The sequence below is a fragment of the Acanthochromis polyacanthus genome, chromosome 16 (genome assembly GCF_021347895.1).
Source record: "Acanthochromis polyacanthus isolate Apoly-LR-REF ecotype Palm Island chromosome 16, KAUST_Apoly_ChrSc, whole genome shotgun sequence".
Lineage (NCBI taxonomy): Eukaryota > Metazoa > Chordata > Actinopteri > Pomacentridae > Acanthochromis > Acanthochromis polyacanthus.
This window is the reverse complement of record NC_067128.1, coordinates 16,675,723-16,699,845: the sequence shown is the minus strand read 5'-3', so window position 1 is coordinate 16,699,845 and position 24,123 is coordinate 16,675,723. Positions and strand designations below refer to the sequence as shown.

The 24,123-nt window shown below is 39.0% G+C and overlaps 1 protein-coding gene across 4 annotated transcripts; it reads left to right on the top strand.

Moving 5' to 3' along the window:
* Nucleotides 1-3,418: 3,418 nt before the first annotated feature.
* On the top strand, nucleotides 3,419-22,871 carry trim54 (tripartite motif containing 54). 4 transcript variants are annotated; one of them, XM_022192717.2, is made up of 8 exons: nucleotides 3,421-4,453; nucleotides 5,972-6,150; nucleotides 9,256-9,433; nucleotides 13,180-13,275; nucleotides 14,637-14,870; nucleotides 20,588-20,610; nucleotides 22,132-22,289; nucleotides 22,543-22,871. In XM_022192717.2, exons 1-8 carry the CDS (start codon nucleotides 4,262-4,264, stop codon nucleotides 22,614-22,616), a joined length of 1,134 nt encoding a protein of 377 aa, XP_022048409.1. In that variant the 5' UTR covers nucleotides 3,421-4,261; the 3' UTR covers nucleotides 22,617-22,871. The 4 variants fall into 4 exon arrangements, 2 of the variants coding, with proteins under 2 accessions (XP_022048409.1, XP_022048410.1); XM_022192718.2 differs by having other exon boundaries at nucleotides 3,424-4,453; nucleotides 22,132-22,256; XR_007936788.1 differs by lacking the exon at nucleotides 22,543-22,871 and having other exon boundaries at nucleotides 3,419-4,453; nucleotides 14,637-16,684; nucleotides 16,775-20,610; nucleotides 22,132-22,233.
* Nucleotides 22,872-24,123: the final 1,252 nt, after the last annotated feature.

Genomic DNA, 24,123 nt, shown 5'->3' with positions numbered 1-24,123 from the left:
TGCACAGCGTGGGTCAGGAAATACCTGTTTTCCATTGAATTTGGGTCACTTTTGACCCATGTTGTGCATCAAAGGATTAAAATTATACCCCAAGTCATTTTTTCAGGCTTTACAGAAAACACAAAAACTGAACCACATCACATTAAACCTTGACCTACCCTGCTGTACTACACGGGTAGAATCGCGTGATCTGTTCAACTGAGGATGTAGGCGATTTTACAAGAGGAGACCAGCATCATAAGGAGATGATTTTGGCAAAAAAAACAAAAAAAAACAGATTTGTCAAAAAATTTTTAGAAATTATTCAAGAAAGGTGAAGATATTTTAACTGCAATTTCGTCTTTTCTTATGTTTTTGTTGACATACATTGGTGAGCCACAGCATTAAAATCACCTGGCTTATATTTTGAAGGTCCCCTAAATTCCACCTAAAGGGCTTTAACCCATCTGGAACACGAACTCTGGACTGTTGCAGGTCTCCTTTGGTGTCTGCAACGGTTGCAGAAGATCTGTCTGCTGTGGTGTAGGGCCTCGAAGGTTCGGGGTTATTCCAGCACATTCCATGGATCTCAGGACTTGGAGGCCGGGTCTGCGTCATGGGTGTTTCGTTGTGTTGCTGAAGTCATTCCTAAGCAGTATTTAAGGTGTGCTGGGCCCCATTGTCCTGCTGCAGTAAGTATTCACAACAACTGGAGGGTGTATGTGGGTCAACATGTCCCCTAATGTGATGGTGTGACTCACTGATGTTTTATTAGTCTGCAGACAACAATGGAGATCCATTGTTTGTTGACAAGAAGAAAAACATGGAATATCAGCAGAAATACACTTAACACACAGAGAGCTGTGTGTTTGTATGTTTAGCTCCACTCCTGAGCCTATAAATAGTCCTGTAATCCCATTAGTGGTTTAGTCTACTTAGCTGACTCCATTCCCTTGATTAGCAAATACCTTGTGTGTTTCTGGTCGCCAGGAACTGACCTCACTACAGTTTGTTGACGGAGGTCAGATGGCAGGAAAGTGTCCGTGTTTAGTATTGAGATGAGGGCTTCTAATGTTTCTGTTTTCAAATATCTGAATTATGTTAATTGAGTGTTTGTTGTGTTATTGCTCGGTGTTTTTGCTGCTTATTGAGTTTATCGTTCCGTTTTATGGCTTCCATTTATTTTTGAACTAAATAACTAAAACATGGCATTAGTTAATTAAGCCGTTCATTCCTGTGCTCTGTGAAGGATGTCAAGTATTTTCCTCGGCCTGTTTGTTTCTTGGCTATAACAGAGTTTAAAGTAGATTTGCTGGAAAGCGGAAAAATAGCCAAGCATTAGTTTTGCGTGCAGCTGCAGGAATTTTAGCATTCAGACTTAGTTGTTTTTTCAGCACTCTGATTGAATGACAGGAAACAAAAATAGGCTCATGACTGGCTTTCTCTGTGTTTTAGTTATTTCAAAGCTGTGAATAAGTGAACATTTGTTTTATTTTCCTGTGTTTAAGCAGGTCAAAGTCTCTCGCTCTTGTTTTTAGGCGAATGTTACTCAGAGGGCAGAAAAAAATGTGACGTTAAATGCCTCTGTAGAGTCTGTACATTTTTTTTTTTTTTTTAAAGAAGCAAAAATCTGAATATATCCCCTTTGCGCCCCACAGGTCGTGTCCTTTTCCACAGTGTAAGCATATGGTTCTGTCATGTGGGCTTTGTATAGTATCTTGAGGCAATCTGAATTGTAATTGGCACTGTATGAGTAAAACTGAACTGAATTATTGTTGCAAAAGTAAAAAAAAAAAACCTAAATACAACTATAAAACTAAGAACATACATAACATCCAACTAAAATATGTTGAAAGTATACAAGCATTATGAATAAGATGCAGAAACAGACAACACTTAAGACATGAATGTCTTCTTTCCTATCTCAAATATTACATCATCTCATTTTAAAGATCCAGATTAAAGATTTTCTGATACTTAAAAAAGACAATTAATCAGAATTAGAGCATTTAACGGTCACACAAACCTTCAGTAGCAATGGTACTCGACTGATGCCATCAAATAGAGCTGATACATGTAGAGGAGAGAAGCAGCAGATGGCGCTCTTGAGTCAAATAAAGATCATTAAGTGGGGTTGAAATGTGTCCTGTGAGCTGTGTGTGTTTAAGCAGCAGCAGCTTGGCCAGCGCCTCCATTCAGCTTTATATTAGGATCTAATTACTGACAGGCTCTTTCTCTCTGATTTATTTTCATACCGCCTCTTCTGGCTTGATGACTCAGTCTCACACACTCTACATTTTTGAATTTAGCATCTCCCACAGGGATAGGAGATAATAAAATGGAAGGAAACAAACAAAAAAGAGGCATGTATAGGCCTTATGAATCATGCATGTGTTTTTTTTAGAATGGTTGTTGTTGCTTTGTTCTGATTGGCTGGCTGTCTGGATGATACCACTCTCTTACTAAAATAGTGAGAGGATAGTGTGAGAGAACACTGAATATTTAAATGTTAAAGCACACAAAACTTGAACTGATGTAAAAAAAAAAAATAAAAAAAGCCTTAAAAAGTTGCTTGCCTGAATGTAATTGTACTGTGGCATCAAGACAGTATGATTAAATGATTTAGATGTAAAATTATTACTCCACCAAGGAACGCGGCGGAGTTCTGTGACAACTGGCGAACGTTTGTCTGTGCACAAAATTACTCAAAAACAGACCGACGAATTTGGATGAAATTTTCAGGGAAGATCACAAATGACAAAAGGACCACTTCATTAAATTTTGGCAGTGATGCGGCTTATAGTCTGGATCCATGGATTTGTTAAAGATTTCTGTATCATTCCGAGATAACGGCAAGGCGTCACTAACTATGACAACAAGTGAACACTACATCAGCTGCCTGCTGACGATCACGATTGCAATCCTCCCACAAATGCACCGCTGTTGACTTATCATGACTTAGCCATCGGAAATGATACAAGGAACAACTGATAAAACTGTGGGGGTGTTTCCGACTCCCATCAATTCCCGCCGCTTGCTACATGTTTTGGTCACGTGATTCGGTATCTGTACATAACCTACACATGCATAACACACGGCTGTGGTCAGCGTGAGGTCATTTTTTGTTAAAGATATCATCTGTCAGAAATGATGCGATGACTGAGCAGCCTTGGCAAAGTACTATCAAAATCTATTCACTTGGTCCTTGTGTCATTTCTGACCTTCCCTGAAAATTTCATCCAAATCTGTTTGTCTGTTTTTAGAGTAATGTTGCGAACAGACACACAGACGGACAGACGGACATATACCAATCGTCACATAACTGCACCACATTCCTTGACGGAGTAAAAAAAAAAAAGGTTCTCAATAATGAAAGATGTACTGATTTTTTTTTGTATTTACTTCCTGCAGTGAATCTAAGCTGTTAGTTTTTAATTTTACATCAGAAGAAACACCCTGTTGTTCAACTTAGAAGTGATGCAGCTACTGAAAGGTAATACAGTTTTGATTCATTTCATATTTAAGTGATATTTTGAAACTGAAATTAATGATTTGAAGCCTTTTGATATTATTGTAATAATTTGTTTAAATCTTGTGAACATATATTTTACTCATAAGAGATTTATTTACTTCGTTGAATCTTCAAAACAGTCCAGCAAATACATCACAGCTACTACTCCCTGTAACTGTATATCAATATCTCAGTTTGATCTCTGACTTTGTCAGAAGGTAGGATAAATAACAGATGCTGTGTGCTCTGCAGGGACAAACAGACGTCTACATTGAGTAGCGCTACTGTCTGTTTATGCCAGAGTGCTACTGACCTCAAACATGGCTGCCAGAGGTTGCATTATGTCCCAGGATCTCCTATAAAGTATCAGACTACGTGAAAACATTAACATTTGAGCCCTGATACTGACCACTGCATTAATCTCCTGCCACACCCGCACTCTCCGGCTGTGGAACGCAGTTTAGACAGTAACCCAAGCCAGAACAAACGGAGGAGCTAAAAATACAAACAGTCGACAGGCTGGCTGCTGTGGGATTGAGGCAGGGGGCATGGGAGGGTCTGTATGTGGGGCTTAGGCAGGCTGGCAGAGGGGATGGACAACTGGGGAGAGAGATGGCGCAACAGCTAGAGGAAAAAACAGAAAGAAATTGCAAATAAAACCAGCACAATTTACTGTCATTTGAGGGTAGAGCAGTGGAGGAAGGTTTATCTCCCAACCTGCTTCTCTTCCTTGTCTCTTCTTTGACATCTTACTCATTGTGCCCGGAGGTGATGAACTTTACTCTCGGCTTCAAGCCCCCAGCAGCAGGCAGTTCTGGGCCCGGAGCTAGCAGTGGAGTCACGATGGAGAACCTGGAGAAGCAGCTGATCTGCCCCGTCTGCCTGGAGCTGTTCTCCAAACCCGTGGTGATCCTGCCCTGCCAGCACAACCTCTGTCGCAAGTGTGCCAACGACATCTTCCAGGTGAGACTGAATGTCTACGCATTTTGAAAGCAAGTTCAGCCTTTCAGGGTTTCAATTTGAGACTATATAGTTAATTTTAAACCAAAAACTTTGTTCTCAGAGGCTGTAGTCACCTTAGACTCACAGCAATGACATGGTTTCTAGTGGAATTAGTTTCACAGCAGAAAAACAGTATCAAAATGACTCCCACCTGATCTTCTCATGTTGCTACCACAGTTTGTTATGCTTTTCTTAAATCACATATTTACTGATTTTCAGCAATAATCCATGTATCAGATATCTTAGTTTTTGCTGGAGATAAAATTGAAAATATAAACAGTATATGTACAACAATCAGCCACAACATTGCATCCACTGACGGGTGAAGTAAAAGACACTGATCACGTCGTTACAATGACTCCTGTCAGTGGTTGGGATATAGTGTATGAAGAAGCAAGAGAACAGTCTGTTCATGTCAGTTCATCTCTTGTGAGGCGTTCCTGGTATGTAGTACTGACTAAAAGTGAACTGGCGACAAATCATCGATACATTTGGGTTCAGTTCAGGCTGACCTGTGTGGTCTGATCACATAGAAGAGCTATTGTAGTGTAAACTGCTGAAAACCTCAAAGTTGGACTATGACAGAAAGGTGTAGCAGAGTAGGTACATCACAGAGCCATGCTCACCCATGTCCATAGCTGTGAGGGGACATCAGAACTGGAGCATGGCACAACTAAACAAGGTGACCTGGTCCAAAGAATCATGTTTTCTTTTTGTCATGTGGACGCCTGCATGTTTGTGTGTTGTTTACCTGAAGAAGAGATGGCAGCAGTCTGCATTATGGGGAAAAAGCAAACCAGCTGAAGAAGTGTCATGATCTTGGCAATGTTCTGCTGGAAAGCCTTGGATCCTGCATTCATGTGGACGATGCTTTAACACCTACCTAACATGGCTTCACATACATCTCTTCATGGCAACCTGATAGCTGTGGCCTCTGTCAGCAGGATAATGACTCCTGTCTTTAGTACGCGGATGGTTTTAATGTTGTGGCTGATCAGTGTATAATAATGCATGTATGTTCGTCTGCTGTAATGTCAGTTTCCATTGTTTTATATTTTCATACACAAGGATGCATTTATCTTTGACCTACAAATTCAGCAAAGAAATATTTACTTTTGTTTATAATTCTCCTACTGATTAGAAAACTGATGTACAACTTAAGAAAAGGTTTTTTCTTGCTCGACAGACAGATTTTTTTGCTGTGTTTACTCAGATGATCAGAAGTTTGGGAAAAAATTGCTTCAACAAATGGTCAAAAATGTATTTTCAGGAAAAAAAGATGAGTAATCTCTATGATTCAAATGTAATAATAATAGATAAACCAGTATTTTCCCACCCTCAGTTAAACATAAGCCAGATCAGCCTCCTCCTCTCTCTGGGGGTTTAATAGTGTGGAACAACACTGTTGAAAATAGAAAAGGACCAGAGAAGCAGCTCATTATTGCCTCCCTCCTTGATGTCTCTATTTTCTTCCACCAGTCAGCTAATCCTCTGTGGCAGTCCCGAGGCTCGTCCAGCATCGTTGCCAGCGGCGGCCGCTTCCGCTGCCCGTCCTGCCGCCATGAGGTGGTGCTGGACCGCCATGGAGTGTTCGGCCTGCAGAGGAACCTGCTGGTGGAGAACATCATCGACATCTACAGACAGCAGGAGTCCTCCAGGTGAGGGGTGAGAAGCTGGGCAAATGTTGGACAGGTTGCTCAGAAAGTACTGGACATATCAGTTTAAAATGTCACAGATATCATTTTAAATATCCAAAGTTTATCAGAAACAAGCTTCAAAGAAATCAGAGGTGGTCGATCAGAAGGTCCCTGATGATCTTTGTTTGAATAAAATAGTTTGTTTTGCAGATACAAAACATGTCAAACAAGCCAATGCAAAGCAAATTTCAAATACATGATGCTTTAGAAACCAATACAGCACGCCTTGCAAGTACAAAATTATATATCCTACAAAGAAAAAGATGCCATATGGCTTTTGACATAATATTTTTGCCCTGATTGTGTGAAGATTTTACTCACAAATGTAGGTGGAAAAAAGCCAATTAAAGAAACAACCTGAGTCTGACAGTACTGAGAAAGAAACAGTAAGAAAAAGTATTTTCCCACCCTCAGTTAAACATAAACCCAATCAGCCTCCTCCTCTCTCTCTTTAGCCCATTCAGGATTTCTAAACATTAAACAGTTCTGCCAGTAATTTCGAACTGACTGTAGTAGTTTCAGATTAAAGAACATCTTTTATTGTATGTCATATTATATGTCAAATCTGTATTTTATTATCATACTTTATTTTATACACTACATCAGTATTACTATAATGTCATTTGATATCTGTTATAAAGCTGAATCCATCTATGGGTACTCACATGTGGAGTTAAATCCATTCACAAGCATTAACATCTGCTTACAACTGCATTATCGTGTGTTTATGAAATATTTGTATTGTACTTGTGAGTGCTAAAGTGAAGTGTGAATTTTTAGCAGAAAAAGTCACTCATACAAGGTCAGTGTTCATTTATTTTGAAGTAATGCTCTTAAAAATCCCCAAATGAGGTGGATTTCCTGTATTGTAATATTATCATCAGGAAAACATTAATATGATGCATTTTATTGCATGTAGTTATGAATGTTTTTTCCATTATTGTCATTTAAAAATACTCTCAATTCAGCTAGAAAATGAGCATGTGATTTTTTTTGTAACGGGGAGAAAGTGCAGGTTGTTGCAGTAATGAGTGAGGACCAGCAGAGAGCAGCGTTTTATTCTGCTACTGCTGCTTTACAGGGTTGTTGAGGTGATGCTTCAGTGGTGCAACCACACTGTGTTCTTGTTCGATATTGATGCTGAAAGTAATTTTACAGCGGGCAGAACCTCAGAGTGAATGATGACAGAATACATGCACAAATGACTGTACATAGCAACATTATCGGTAATTTTCTGTGAGCTTCTCTTCCTTTATTACACATTTTCTTCAGTTTTTGATAAGACAAAAATCAAGCATGAGTCACGCACTTCAGTGAAATTCTTTTGCCAGTTTTGTAGCATGTGCAGCATCTTGATTTCATGTCTAACCTCAGGCGGTGTATTTGTTTTTATTTGCATTTTGATGCACAGCAGGGTGACTACAAGTGGATGTGTGCACGTGAAAGTGTGCTGGAAAGGTGAAGAATGTCAAAGCAACTTCAGAAGGAAACTATAAAATACAGAATGTGGGTGTTCATACATTTTGAAAAGGAGCAATGTAGAAAGGAAGTCTGAAGCTTTCACTGTGATCAGAGGTTTGTCTTCAACCTGGAAATAACACAAGGGGTAAAATATTTCACAACAGGTGGGACACAGGAAGAGACAGCTGTTTCATTTAAACTCTCATCTCTGATTCCGAATTCAAGTCTTTAATTCTTTCCCCCCGGTGTCCTTCTTGCTGTTTGGTTTACAGGAAGCTGCAGAGATTCAGGAGAGCTGCAGATTTTCATTCTTTGTGAACCAGCCTGTTTCACAAGAAGTCACTTTAATGATTCAGCAAGTGCCCCAAATTTGGTCAAATCTGTGTTAATTTAGACATCATTGATCAACTAGCTAATGTTTAAAATACAATTTGTGTCTGAAGTCTTTTGCAACTTTGTCTAAAAAGTAACTGGTTCCAGACTGAAGCCTCTTCAGTACATCTGCCTCTGGTTTAAAAGCATACACACTTACTATTACTAAGTCATCCTCAGTGCAAATTTGTCACTTTCACTCCAAAATAGAAGCTGCATGAGTCACTGTTAAAATAAGAGAGATGTTGGCGTACATTAGAGACAGTAGGACAGGAGTCCCCTTATTTTCTGTGTGGGCTGAAGTAGATGTGATTGTTCACAAATGTTTTGTAACTTGGAGTTTCTCATCTTTTTTCATGGGTGGAAAAAATTATCATTACTTAATCATCGTTTCTGTCAGAGACACCTACGTCAGAATCCAAAGGACAGTTTATTGCATAAAATTTGGCTCCCGCTAAGTAGCCTGTACTTTTTAGGACATCACATTGTGCCAGAACCATCCCTGTCCAAAATGCACACATTTACCTCTCTGACCTCCATATGAGGCTGTTTTTTTCAAATGAAGTGTGAGGCAGTGATAAATCTGAGAGGAAATGACAAAAAACCTCATAAAAAATGGAAATGTATGCTATACAAAAACGTTTTTCCATGCTTTATTAAAGGTATTACAAATGAAACAAACTAAGTTTGACACAGTAATGGTTCCCAAGTGGCCAAGCAGCAGCACTCATCTCAGCCAAACTCTTTATGTAGTTCCTCATCATCCACTGATGTCAAAATACGTCAGTGTTAGCGGAGATAAACGAGGCTGCTTCTTCAATACACAGCATATTGCCAAGTCTTATGGACACTTTGCCACCAGTGCATGGAAATGAGATTAAAACTTGGCCAAGTTTCCTATAAATTTTACTCTGAGGATATTTAAAATGATGACTAACATTAAAAAAAATACTATAGTAAATTGATAAAATACCATCCCCTGGATTATCCTATGGGTGTTTTGAGATGTTAAAATTGTGAGTTTTCTTTCCTGAACTTAGTCGGTGCTTTAAGGTACTCCTGCTTCAGGTAGAGCTTAACACAACAATGGTTTTTTTTGTCCAAATTCTATTCATTCATCCATCAAACTTTAATGAGGTTTATATTTTCAGCAACTTTTATCTCCTCACATGACTGTGGTGTTCTAAAAATTGTGACCTTCATCGATCATTTTTGGCGCTGTGTCTCTTGCAGGCTTGTAAACATGAAGCCAGAGCAGCAGCAGCAGCTGATGTGTGACGAACATGAAGAGGAGAAGATCAACATTTACTGCTTGTCCTGCCAGACGCCGACCTGCTCCATGTGCAAAGTGTTCGGACAACACAAAGACTGTGATGTGGCTCCGCTCAGCAGCGTCTACATGAGACAGAAGGTAAAGGAAAACCTTGTATTATCAGTCTTTATTATTTATCCAAAGGGGCTTATTTAAACCGATTTACTTTATTCCACTTCCCAGCAGTCTGTTCCACTTCACTTTACTGTGGTTCATTTAACACTCATGTTGTCCTGCAGGTCAAAATTGACCCATTTTAAAGTTTGAAAATATGGGGGAAAAAATGTATATTTTCACAGTGAAACTTCTGATGTCCACATTTTCAACATTTTTGGGAAATAACTGAACATTTTTTGGTGGGAAAAAAGAAATGTTAAAAATGTTTCTTCAGAACATTCACATAAAAATCAACCAAAATCCAGTGAAATTCGCTGGATTTTGGTTGAATTTTTTAGTGAATGTTCTTAAAGAAAATATTAAAAGTTCTACTGGTATTTATGTAATCACTTTAGATATTTTAAAGATTTTTTTTGGAAGATGTTTACTCATTTTTTGAAAATATTTACAAGAGTTTTCCTCAAATTTGGGAGATTTCTTTTAAATAAAGCGTTTAAGGGAAACCTTTGTGGAATTATTGGAATTCCCTTCCTCAAAATTTTGCAAATTTTCTGAAATTAAGGAATTTTTTTGATCAATTTTTGGATTTTTTCAGACAAAGGAGCAATATCTTTTTTTTTTTGGTACCCTTAAGTGAAGACAACAGGAGGGTTAACAGTTTAATTGTAAGCTATGCTTCTTAAGTTTACTTCATTTCATTCTGCTTTACTTCTGATTTCACTTCTCTGCACCCCACTGCATCCTATTCCACTTCATTCTACTTCACTCTAATTAACTCTACGTCCTTCTACTCTAGTTTACTTCACTTCTCTTACCTTATGTCGCTCTGCTTCTTGTCATTTCTTAATCATTTTCAGCTACACTACGTGCCATCACATTAACAATAAAAGGCAGGGAGAAGTGAAACCACACAAGTGTGAAAATATCACAAGAAGCAAGAGACAGTTTGGTGGTGCTATAGTCACCAAACACCTTTCTCACTCACTGGGTTGTAAAATTTCACAACTATTACTGAAATATTTTGCTTTTTTGGCCTTTCAAGCCTTAATTATAGAGGACAGTGGAGAGAGAGGTAGACAGGAAATGTGAGGAGAAGAGTGGGGAAAGGACCTGCAGCAAATGACCGTGGGTTGGACTCAAAGCCACGGCCGCTGCAACAGGAACTTCAACCGCTGTTTATGGGTTTCCATATCAACTGAACTGAAATATTTCTAAAACAGTAACAGATCAGATTAATGAGCCTCACTATAATAAATGCAATCCTAATTTTAGCAAAGCAAAATCAGCAGTAAAGTTCAGTTTGTTGCCGCCAGCTGTTTGTAGGAGCCTTTCCTCTGAGTTTATCAAATACCCGCTGCATCAAACAGCAACAGGATCTATATGATCATCTACAAAGAGCGACAGTTGTGCACATTCACACACATGGAGCAACAGCGGTGACATCATTAATTGCTTATAGTTATTGTTCTTCACCTCAGAAACTGGTGAGCTGTCAAACAGGGTCACAGTTTCAGTTGCAGGTAAGACATTAGTTACATAGCGGCTGTTCTCAGGTCAAGTCCTGACCTCCATCACAGCCGTCTGGATATTTTTTATCTTACTGCTAGTAAAGTAGCCATTAGATTATCATCACACATTTACAGAATTTTCAGTGTTCAGTAAATCATAAATAAACTTAGTGAATGAAGAAGGCAATCCTACGCAACTTCATTTATTTCTGCTTTGGTAAAAATCACTTACTCTTCCATCAAGACACTTCACTGAAGGTGACTTCATGATTTTTTTTTTTCATGTCTCTTTACTCCACTTCACTTTATACTACCTTTCAAAAGTTTGGGGTCACCCACTCAAATTCATGTTTTCAATGAAAACTCACACTTTTATTCATGTACTAACATAATTGCACAAGGGTTTTCTAATCATCAATTAGCCTTTCAACACCATTAGTTAACACAATGTAGCATTAGAACACAGGAGTGATGATTGCTGGAAATGTTCCTCTGTACCCCTATGGAGATATTCCATTAAAAATCAGTTGTTTCTGGGCGCCCAGATAGCTCAACTGGTTCAGCGGGCGACCCGTGATCAGGGGCTACAGTCCCCAACACAGCGGCCTGGGTTTGACTCCAGCTCACTGCTCTTTACTGCATGTCCCCCCCCCCCCCCCCCCCCCCCCATCCTTTTCCCTACTTTCCTGTCTGCCTCTTAACGATATCTGTCCAATTAAAGCCAACAAAAGGCCAAAAAACAATAACTAAAAAAAAATCAGTTGTTTCCACCTAGAATAGTCATTTATCACATTAACAATGTCTAGACTGTATTTCTGTATTCCATTTAATGTTATCTTCGTGGGAAAAAAAATGCTTTTCTTTCAAAAATAAGGACATTTCTAAGTGTCCCCAAACTTTTGAGCGGTAGTTTACATAACTCCACACCAGTCCACTGCTTCATTCGCTTCACTTGATTTCAGTCCAGTAAAACATTTAGCATCCGTCCACTTCTTTCTCTGCTCATCTTCAGTTCTCTCCACTGCACTTCACTTCAGTTCACTTTTCTCCACCAAGTTGAACGAGCTCTGCTGCCAAAGCTGAAGTTTGTTTCAAAGGTCAAATGCCCACCAAGTTCATGAACCAGACTAAACTATAAAGTTTGTGCTTTCAAACAGTGTGGGTGGGAGCCCTCTTATAAGGAATGATGACCTTTGTCTTCCACCCTTTTTTCTCACTTTGCTGTTTTTCTAACTTCCTTCTACGTGTTTATATCCTGTCCAGTTTCTTGCTATCTCTTTGAAAACACAAACTAACAAGATGCTCACTAATCTAATCTAATATCCAGAGTAAATGCATAGGTGTGCATATAGATATTTCACCGCTGAAAGGACACATGTACATGACTGTCTATATGATTCCATTTTTCTATTTGCAGAATCAAGGTACAAATCATGTTTTTTTAAAGACTTGGACACACAAAGTCACACAAAGACAAAGTGCAGCAGTTTTGTCATGCAGATGGCAGCAGCAGCAGCGTCCGACGTGTTATTGAGCAGTTGGCTTTGTTGACATTTCGGTGCCGGCCTCTCCATCTCTCACTCTGTCTCTGAATCACTCATCTGAAATTTAGATGAGGCTCAGGAAAGTTGTTGATTCTCCGTCTTTATGCAATCTGAAAAACAAAAGTTTTCACTTGGCCCAAACAGAAGTGAGAATGTTTGTTGCACTGGCAACTCGCTAAATGACACTTTAACTGTAGAGTAGCTGTAACAGACTCTAAAAATGTGCGTGATGTCATAACATACTCTAAACAGATGCATGCTGGTGAGTCATGTTGTTGTGCTTTGTGGTGGCAGGCTTACTAACTAGAAAGCACTCAGTGAACTCCTCCAACAGATCCATCCTCTATATTTGTCTTTTTAATAAGAAAAAACATTTAGAACCTTTTAGTTATTGTCTGTAAGGATGCTGACTGATTTGCTGTGTTGATTTGTTAAAGCGTTTTTATCATTGATGAATCTAATGATTGTTTTCTCCATAAATGTCAAAAAAAAAGTTTACCAGAACACAGAAAAACAACTGACACATTAGGTTTAAATTTAGATATGACGTTAGGATGAGTTGCTGGTTCATTTATTGATACAGCCCAAAATAAAGAAAGAATTTATTGTGAATCTGTTGTAAAGGAAGGTTGTTGTTGTTATGAATTAATAACAGTGATGCTCTGAATGTTTGCAGACGGAGCTGAGCGACGGCATCGCCATGCTGGTCGCCAGTAACGACCACATCCAGGCAGTCATCTCTCAGATGGAGGAAATCTGCCGCACTGTGGAGGTTAGAAACTCACATGTGTACAAGATGACTTTTCTTTCTGTCTGATAGAAAACGTGAGATTTGATGTGTAAACCCAGTCACTTTAATAGGCACCAACACATGGCGATGAGCAGACATCATGTCACGATGCCGCAAATGGCTAAGCTGCTGTGTTTTGTTCTTTCGATTTTGTTTGTCCATCACTCAAAGGCAAACAGCCGTAAGTATAGAAACAGTGAAGATGAGAGAAAATGCCAGAGCTGTAAAAACCATAAAAGCAAAGTTACTCCCCCAAGGAACGCAGCGGAGTTATGTGACGATGGCCGTGCGTTTGTCTGTCTGTTAGCAACATTACTCTAAAAAGGAGTAATGGATTTGGATGAAATTTTCAGGAAAGGTCAGAAATTACACAAGGACCAATTGATTAGATTTGACAGTGATGCAGCTAGTCTGGATCCACAGATTTATTAAAGCATATCATTGCGAGATAGTGGCAAGATGTCACTGTAACTATGACTACAAGTGAACACTACATCAGCTGCCTGCTGACAATCACATGATTGTGATTCTACTACAAATCGACTGTTGCAGACTTATTGGGACTTATCTGTTGGAAATGATGCAAGGATCAATTGATTAAATTGTGGGGGTGTTTCCCAAGCCCATCAATTCCTGCCGCCCGCTACATATTGAGGTCATGTGATTCAGTATCTGTACATAACATACACATGCATAACACATGCCTGTGCTCAATGCAGGATCGTTTTGTTTGTGGCAACGTCTATCTTAAATGGCCACATTCTATGTTGCTGTGATTTCTGATCATCAATAACTAATAAAAAAATGCTGCATTTTTGACAATGCAATATGAGGGAATGGCAGAGTACTGCGCTCTCTGAGTGCTTTTCTAGTTTGTCTTTGTGTACGAGACATGATGTCATGATTAACCAAGTGTGTACCAATGAACTTGCAGGCACCAGAAATTTATCACACTAGTAGCCACTTCAGTACCTGCAAATATTGTTTGTGTTTGTACTAACACACATCTGCTGTATGCATCCTGCAGAAAACTGAAACAAGTCTGGGAAGACGTACGGCTTTAAGAACAAATTTAAGGAACAGTGCCTCACAAATTTAATTGTTCACACAAATATGAACATGAAGCTAAAACATTTCTGCAATTTTACAGTTTATCTACAAAAAGCATATCTGCCACCTGTTAGACACCACTGCAGAGTTTTGTAATACTCATATTTCTCTACAATACAGAGGTGTACAGTGGTCACTTACTGAAAGCTGACCTATTTTGAAATCAGAATGAACCAGACTAAACTTGTTTGTATTGTGTTTCTTGAGAACAAGAACTTTCCCTCTCACCTCAGGACAACGGCCAGCGACAGAGAGAACACCTGGCCAACCATTTTGACAACTTGGTGTCCATCCTGGAGGAGCGGAAGCAGGAGCTGGTGGGTGTCATTACCAAAGAACAGGATGATAAGCTCAAACACATGAGGTCCCTCATTCGTCGACACGGTGATCACCTGGAGGGTGCCGTCACTCTGGTGGAGTCGGCCATACAGTCCATGGAGGAGCCACACATGTCTTTGTTCTTACAGGTGGGTGAAACTACACATCTGAGTTATCATGGTTGTTTCAGGGTGTATGACATAGAGTGCTCAGTTTGGTTATGATGGAAAATAAAATGGCAGCCACAAGGCGTTTTTTGCGATGGCGACATTTCTGAAAATGTTCAGGGAATTACACTACAGGTCATAAATTTGAACACACCTTCTCATTTAATGTTTTTTCTTTATTTTCATGACTATTTACATTGTAGACTCTCACTGAAGGCATCAAAACTATGAATGAACATATATGGAATTATGCAGTAAACAAAAAAGTGTGAAATAAGTCAAAACATGTTTTATATTTTCCATTCTTCCAAATAGCCACCCTTTGCTTTGATTGCTGCTTTGCACACTCTTGGCATTCTCTCCATGATCTTCATGAGGCCGTCACCTGAAATGGTTTTCCAACAGTCTTGAAGGAGTTCCTAAAGATGCTGAGCACTTGTTGGTCCTTCTGCCTTCACTCTGTGCTTCATCTCATCTCAAACCATCTGGATTGGGTTTAGGTCAGGTGACTGTGGAGGCCAGGTCATCTGAAGCAGCACTCCATCTCTGTCCTTCTTGGTCAAATAGCTCTTATACAGCCTAGAGGAATGTTTGGGTTCATTGTCCTGTTGAAAAGTAAATGATGGTCCAACTAAACGGAAGCCGGATGGGATGGGATGTCACTGCAGGATGCTGTGGTAGCCATGCTGGTTCAGTGTGATTTCAGTTTTTGAATAAATCCCCAACAGTGTCATCAGCAAAGCACCCTCACTCCATCACACCTCCTCCTCCATGCTTCATGTTGGGAACCATGAATGTAGAGACCATCCATTCACCTTTTCTGTGCCACACAAAGACACAGTGGGTAGAACCAAAGATCTCTCATTTGAACTCATCAGACCAAAGCACAGATTTCCACTGGTCTAATGTCCATTCCTTGTGTTTCTTGGCCCAAACAATTCTCTTCTGCTTGTGGCTTTGTGGTTTCTTAGCAGCTATTTGACCATAAAGTCCTGATTGGTCAGTCTCTTCTGAACAGTTGATGTAGAGATTTCTGCTACTAGAACTCTATGTGACGTTTATCAGGGCTCTAATCTGAGCTGCTGTTAACTTGTGATTTCTGAGGCTGGTGACTCAGATGAACTTCTCCTCAGCAGCAGAGGTGAGTCTTGGTCTTCCTTTCCTGTGGCGGTCCTCATGTGAGTCAGTTTCGTGGTAGCACTTGATGTTTTTTGTGCCTGCACTTGGGGATACGTTCAGAGTTTTTGCAATTTTCCAGACAGACTGACCTTCAGTTCTTAAAGTAATGATGGACTGTTGTTTCTCTTTACTTAGCTGATTGGTTCTTGCCATAGAATAGATTCTAACAGTTGTCAAAGAGAACTGTGTACCAACCTGACTTCTGCACAACACAACTGATGGTCCCAACCCCATTAAGAAGGCAAGAAATTCCACAAATGAACCTTGACAAGGCACACCTGTGAAGTAAAAACCACTTCAGGTGACTATCTCATGAAGCTCATCAAGAGAAGACCAAGAGTGTACAAAGCTATCATCACAGAAAGGGTTGCCTACTTTGTTTACTAGTGCTACATGGCCTGTGTGTTGGCGTGCTGCTTTGTGTTCTCTCTCTCTCTCCCTCTCTCTCTCCAGGCTCCTCTGCTGCTGTGAAGGTGTGGCAGGTGATGGTGATTAGTCTGATTGCTGCTGCTGTGAAGGTGTGGCAGGTGCTGGTGTTTAGTCTGATTGCTGCTGCTGTGAAGGTGTGGCAGGTGATGGTGATTAGTCTGATTGCTGCTGCTGTGAAGGTGTGGCAGGTGATGGTGATTAGTCTGATTGCTGCTGCTGTGAAGGTGTGGCAGGTGATGGTGATTAGTCTGATTGCTGCTGCTGTGAAGGTGTGGCAGATGCTGGTGTTTAGTCTGATTGAGCAGGAGAGTACATGTAGCAGGAGAGAGCTGTGGTCTCTCGCTCTCTGGACTCCTCTCAGCAGTCCTGTGTGGAGCAGTAGTGACCTGTTGGCTTTGTGGAGCTGTTTGATAGTTTGGGTACTTTGCAGGCCTCCAGTGGCTGAGGAGCCTGCAGTAGTTTGGTAGTTTCCTTTGTTCTTTGGCTTTTTAGGTTTACCAGGTGGTATATGGGCTTCCCTGTGGTTTTAAGTTGTGTAAATGAACATTCATCACCTTTTCTTTCCATAATTTGTCTCGATTTTCTTTATTTAACCTGGGTTTTAAATTATTGTTTCTTCATCCCCTTACCATCTTTTAGATCATAACAAATACATAACTCCATATATCCTGCTTCATAGTTTTGATGTCTTCACTATGTATCCACAATGTAGAAAGTAGTAAAAATAAAGAAACACTGAATGAAAAGGTGTCCAAACTTTGACTGGGAGTATATATCAATAGTTTGTCAGTGTTTTTAGTTTGGATTTTTTTTTTTTAGTTGCTCTCATTTACCACAGTTAGCCTCAATGCAAACTTTTTAATTGGGGGGGGAAAAAATAAACAGAAATTCTTTTTGAAACTAATAATTGAATTCTTCTTCCCACTTCAATAACTCTATTCTCAGTAAAATCTGCTACATTATATACTGTACATTCATTACTGTTAAACCAGCAGATGACACAAGTGAAGACCTGTTTTCTTTAATCACCGCTCTTGTTATTTACTTAAAAAAGCTCCCCCACTTTCATTTAAAGTCCATACGTCAATATTTTCCCAGCTCCAGACCTCAGTGGACACGGTGCTCCAGCTCAGTGGTCCCGGGGCCATTAATGATCAGGAGCTTTATTAGCAGGGTGAGGAGGGAAACCAGAGCAGGAAACCCAGCAAGATGTTTCTGTGTCGGAGCCTTTAAGTCCACAAACCCCCCTGAGGACTGAGGTTCCCTGGTCCTGTACACCTTAAGACTCAGTGTTGCCTCGCACACTCTAATGATATTTATTCAAATATGTGCTTAGACAATAAAGAGCAGCTCGGGCCCTCTAGTGGACTTTATCGATCCGCTAATCACATGGAGAAACATGGAAAAACACAGTCTGAAGGCTAATGGAATACATATAACTATCCAGCAAATAAAAGTAAGATGTGGTAATAATGTATTATGGCACAAAAATTACTTGCAGTTTATCACACATTATAAAATGAATTTTAGGTAGAGGTCTGTATATACAGTATGTCAGACGTGGACATTACTCAGGCCACATTTACCTATTCAATGTCTGCACAATACATGATGGTAAATGGCTCCCAATTAAAAACTACTGATTCTATACTATATTTGATGCATTAATTGGAGTCCTACATTAAGTGCTACATTTGGCATAATTCCTATAAATCCTATTCAAATAACAAACACAAAACAGAGGAATATGAAGATAAAAGCGAATGTTTTTGCATAACTAACTTGATATAAGCTCCCATCTTCAGCCAGAGCAGAGGGACAGTCAGCCAGAATGAATGTACTCAGCTGTTGTTTGGTTGCAGTTTACTTCTTTGTGTAACTGTAGATGACGCATTCACAACATTCTAATGACCAAAACACACACTTGATTTGCAGGATTTCGGTTTTGGTTACTTTGAAAAACATCTTATAATAACTCACAAGCACCTTTTAGCTCCCCGTTTACCTCTTCTGTTGCCTATTCTCTTCTTAAGCACATTGTTTGGCTCCTGCCTCTGGTTTTATCAACAATAAAACTGCATTAAATACTACAGGAAGTATAACACTTTCAAAAAATTTACTGACTTATGTTTATGTTCATAAATATAGAATCTAAATGTTTTTGTTTATCACTTGTTTATTCTGACATCTGATCGGTAGTTATTACTGCTGAAACCACTGGTAAAGTAATCAGATTGGCAAGCAGAAATGTGAACATCAGAAGATAATTTAGCGTTCTTTTAGCCATTCACTAAGCAACAAACTAGCCAAACATCAAGATTTGCTGCTTTCAAGATTCTGGGCTCCTCATCTGAAAGAGGACAATTGTGATAATGAGTGATGAAGTGTAATCTAAGTCACAAATCAGGGGCTAGAGTCGTGTTCAAACGTTTAAGATCTTCAAAAAAATCACTAAGAGAAATCAGCAGTCGGACAGAGCAGGATTTATTGTTGACAAAAATCCAGGAGTAGTTCGTAGCAGTGATAACACCCCAAGAAAAACCAAAGATACTGAGCTGTGCATTGTTTTTTATGCTGTGAGCGTTGGTCATTTTTCCACGCCTATAGGGCGTTTGATAGGAGGGACAGTTTTGACAATATTATACTTTTCTAAATCTATTAATCAGATCGTGATGTCAGGTTATCATATTTCACACCTAGATCACACCCTACAGATGACATGTGCATTCGGTTATCATCAGGCCATGTTTTACAGAGAACATGCCCACACATGTTCAGACTTTTAGCTCCCATCTTACCCTCATTATTTTGTGACTGATTTCATGCATGATAAACCATTATGTATTGTTACATTTCTGATATACCTCTTTTAAAAGTTATATTGCTTAAAGTTTACACCATTACGTTTTGAGTACTCCACACATCATTTTCTGAAAAGCGTGTGATTTGTCTTCACACCAACAATACATGTTTTACTTTATGATTTTACAGCTGCGTGTGTGTATGTCTGTGGAGGACACACACACAATACCATCAAAACATCAGTGATTACTAGAACCTTCATCATTATGTAGCTCATACATGTCTTTACTCTATTCTTCAGTTTCAACAGCATTTACCATAATTATATAATCTCTTTCCGTTAGTATATTGCACCCCGAAAATGTTACACTACACGGGCAGCATGGAGCAGGAGGATCAGTGCTGTCATATGAGGAATTAATGAAATGTTTATAAGGAATGTTTATTGTGAGAGATGGCACCAACCCAGCTCTCCCAATGTTGATCAGGTGTATAACAGAAATGTGACAATACAAATGGTTCACTCGCAGCCCCAAACTGTTGTTTTAGATCTATGTTAAATGCTTATTATACATTAAATAGATGCCTGCTTTAGACATTAATAAATAAAAACACTTAAAACAAAGATAGTCAGAAGACCTTCCAACTGTGAAATGCTGGTTTTACAGCCAGATATCTATTGGAATTCCTGCCAAATGAAAAAAGAGCAAAATAAGATTTGGCAATTTTCACGTTCAAGTGTTGCAATTTTTATACGAGAAAACAGTGTTTTAAAATTACACGGCTTAATGCAGATGTGGTTTCATGAATGCCAAATTTAACTTCTGCATGTTTTCAGATCTTTTTATGAATAAAGTTTAATGACGTACTTTGACTATACCCCAGAGGAAATGGAGAGCAGACAGCTGGGCTCTGTGACCTCGTGTCTCTGAAGAGACGAGCAGGTTGACACTAAATGCAGCATCTTTACTGCTGATGCAACACGTCTGCGTCACTCAGGAAAGTGTGTGTTTGTTGTTTGTGTGTGTAGCATAGGAAGTCGGAGCCTCAGGTGTCACTGTTTTATGTTCAGCCTCATCCGCTGCCAAAACAGGTGTTAAAGAAGATATTTAGTGGAAGCAGGTGGAAAACACCATGAGGCCATTCTGGCAGCTGGCAGCTTGTTTGAAAACCATGTTTTTAGTTTACACGCTGGCATGCCTGACAAATACTTCTGATTGATTTTGTTGGCACAGTGTGATTAACTTCATCTCTTTGCTTTTCTGTCTGTTGTCTTCTCTCTCTCACAGAGTGCCAGAGTCATATTGGAAAAGTAAGTGTTTTATGGTGAATTTGTGATTCTGAGATATTTTACTTTAACATTTCTCTTTTCTGCTACTTAGCACCTCTAAATTTCTCTGTGAAGTATCATATTTTTTACTGCATGATTTTTATTTAACAGCTGTATTTTCAGATTCAAGATTGAAAGACTTCTTATACTGTGCCTATAAAAAGATGAAGAATTCACAAAATTAGTCTTCCATGTCAAATTGAAAACAGATTTCTACAAAGCAATGTCAATGAAATAAAAATACAAACTGTCTGTATAAAATAGCTGCTACTTAAGATTTAAAGGTGTGCAGAGTTAATTTAGGTGTTCACAATTACTTTCCAGATGTGGAAAAAAATTTCTATGTCTTGATAAGTTTGATTTTTTTTTCTTAATTCCAGGACTATGTTTTTAAGTTACACATACCTGTGACTAAATATGTTGTGCCATTGTACAATCACTGTGATCAGTTGTAATGCACAATGCACACAAATAAATGTTAAACTGAGTCATAGTGTTGTTGAAATTGCATTTACTTTAATCTCTGGTTGTTTCTAATATAATTTTAAAAGGACAGTTCATTACATATACATTTTTTTCTAATATACTTGTTCTCCTTTGCACTAAAACGTCAGAAAAACTTAGACTTATTGTTACTTCTCGGTAATTATCAGGCGTAAACTAACCGTGACGTCACCCGTTGGTTTCAACGCCAAGAAAATGAAGCCCGGATTTTGCTACTTCCTGGTCACCGTTTTGGATTTTTTGGAGCCAGTGACGTAAAAAAACGTCATCAAACAGACTGGACCGGAGAGCAACTAGGGGCAGGATTGGCTGAGGACTCTTTTATCCCGCCCACATTTTACCGTAGAGGCTTCTGTTGCTGTCTATCAAGTATAGCCACGCCCCCTGGCTCCGCCAACTTTAACGATTTATTTAAAATTCAGTATTGATTTATTTTAAGATCGGCCACCTGATCTCTCATTTTGACCATGAAAACTAACGGGAAAAAAATCCTGAGCTGTAGAAAATCAGTCTATCAAATTTTATTTTTTCCAAAAATGAATTGGGGTCTATGGAGAAAAAGCTTTTTGGAGCTAACCCTAGCGGACGGCGTGATATTGCACGTTTTTGACACTTCCTGGTGGGCTTCAATTCTGGAGCCAGATGCTACGTCCACTATATATACAGTCTATGGTAATTATGCTATAAGTTTACTAGTCCAGCCCCTTTGAGATCAAATTAGGCCGTATGCGGCCCCTGGACCAAAATGAGTTTGACACCCCTGCCTTACAGTAAATTCCAATTTAAAAAAGTGCTCATAGCAAAGTTACATTTGTGGTATTTTATTTGTAAAACTAACACAAAAGTCAGAAATCAGCATTTATCTTCACAACATTCCTACAAGCTAAATCTTGGTACAAAGCATCTCTTCTCTTTGTTTGAGATTACTGTTCCCTAAATGAAATAAAAGGATGAACTTGAACGAGTCTTACTTATCTTTTTATCTCTGTGTGTTGACAGAATGGCAGCGACAGCGAGGGCCTCAAACATTGAGCGTCCGGAGCTCGGTTATGAGAGCATGAGCCACTTCATCGTTGATACTGACGACCTCGCTGACATGCTGAGGAACATTGATTTCTGCTCCAGTATGTCCAACACAAAAGCACATCTTTTACAGGGTAACTGACACAATGTGAGGGAGCAAATATTAATCTCCCAATTAGTTAGATCAGCAAGTAAAACTATTTTCTCCTATTTAGCGTTTAAAAGATGCATATAAAAAGGAACAGATGGCTTGGACTTATTACTCACATAAGTTTCAAATGTATTGAAATCACTGATCACAACAGTTTAAAATCTGTGTTAACATGAAGTAAGTCCTGAATGAATTTGCTAAAGTCACTTGTGGTGTTTCTATGTTTGTGCCTCCAGGTGTGGGGGATGATGAAGATGATCTTGAAGAAACAGGAGAAGAGTCAGAATTTGACTTCAGCTCCAGATATTAAGACCAAAAGAGAAGTAGCTGATTGCTCTTGAAGGACTTTTTACTTTGAAAAGTTGAAAATTTGAGTTAAAAGGATGTGTCATTCTTTGAAAGACTACAAGAAGGAGAAACGGCGTGTTTGTGGCTGTGACTCTGGATCGCCTTGTTGACCTGTGTTCAGGGCCGGAGTGGGACTCATTTTCAACCCTGTACTTTCATGCCTCAGAATGGCCCACTTTAGATCATGACCTATTACTATTAAAATCATGTAATTCTAGCCTTGTCTTGTAATTCAGTGTTTTTCTAAAATAATTCCAATTAAGTACAAATAAGGGTTGCTTCACAATGAGGATTTATTCCAACATGAGTGCACATCTCCACCATTATTCTTTACAACAATATCAGAATCTATATTCTGTTCAAATAAGTGTTCAAGGATGTCAAACCTTAAAAATGAAATAATAGAAGAAATAAAAATATTACATTTAAAAAATAAAATAAAAGGTGTTGCACTTTCTAATGACACTATCATCTCTTTTGCCTCTGCAAGGAAACAGTTCCATCACAGCTTAAATTTCACAAATATGAGAACATCAGTTAAAGGGCTAATCTCCAACACTATTTACATCACAATGTCCCTTTTTGCAATATCAAATAGACCAAGCCAGGAAACGGACTGATAAAACGTACCTTGGTCATAAAACGTACCTTGGTCCAAAATGAGAGATCAGGTGGCCGATCTTAAAATAAATCAATATTGAATTTTCTATAAAGCGTTAAAGTTTTGCGAAGCCAGGGGGCGGGGCTACTTGATTGAAAGTCAGATCTGGAATAATTGACAGGTCCTATGGAGGAGACAGCCCAGACTCTGTTCTCCTCGTTTGGATTAACTCTGACATAATAACTGTTGGTTTATTTATTGATGGAGACAGTTTTCCTGCCTGTTGGCTTGTGTTAACCAGTTTTCTACCTATCCAGAAAACAACAGAGGAGGAGTGCAGCGGCCCAGAACCAGAACAAACAGAGTAGCATAGTATGTCTCTGAGAAAACATCATAGTATAGCCTTTTGCATGAAAAAATGCCATCATATACATCGTATATTGTACAGATAGGTCAAAGGAAAGAGACGTACATTGTAGAATTGTAGTAATTGTGGGCTGACTAATTTACTGATTATCAGTATTTAATTTTTTACTGATTTACGGTAATAAATCCATTTAAAAATGGCGCTACTTTGGCTCGGAACCTTTATCTAGCTGTGGTCGCTCTGTCTTCTGGAATGATTTGATTGGTTATACGTCACGAATAAATCTCCTGTAAACAAAACAAAAACATATCAACAAAGTTTTCTGTTAGAGTTTGTGTTCTTCTAAGTTTAACTCCAAGATTTTAAAGACTTTCATTTACTGCAAATGAATATCTCCTCCAAATGTCTCACTAATAATCATGATCAGCCTTAAAAACCCACAAAACACCCCTCTGTACTTGACCACACTTAGTACAGTCCGGTTCCCCCTTCTATAAATCT

Excerpts from the sequence above, each read along its gene's own strand:
- trim54 (XM_022192717.2), top strand. The coding sequence starts at position 4,262 with ATGAACTTTACTCTCGGCTTCAAGCCCCCAGCAGCAGGCAGTTCTGGG. Across the intron at positions 13,276-14,636 it reads AAATCTGCCGCACTGTGGAG|GACAACGGCCAGCGACAGAG; the intron begins GTTAGAAACTCA and ends CTCTCACCTCAG. Across the intron at positions 20,611-22,131 it reads GCCAGAGTCATATTGGAAAA|AATGGCAGCGACAGCGAGGG; the intron begins GTAAGTGTTTTA and ends GTGTGTTGACAG.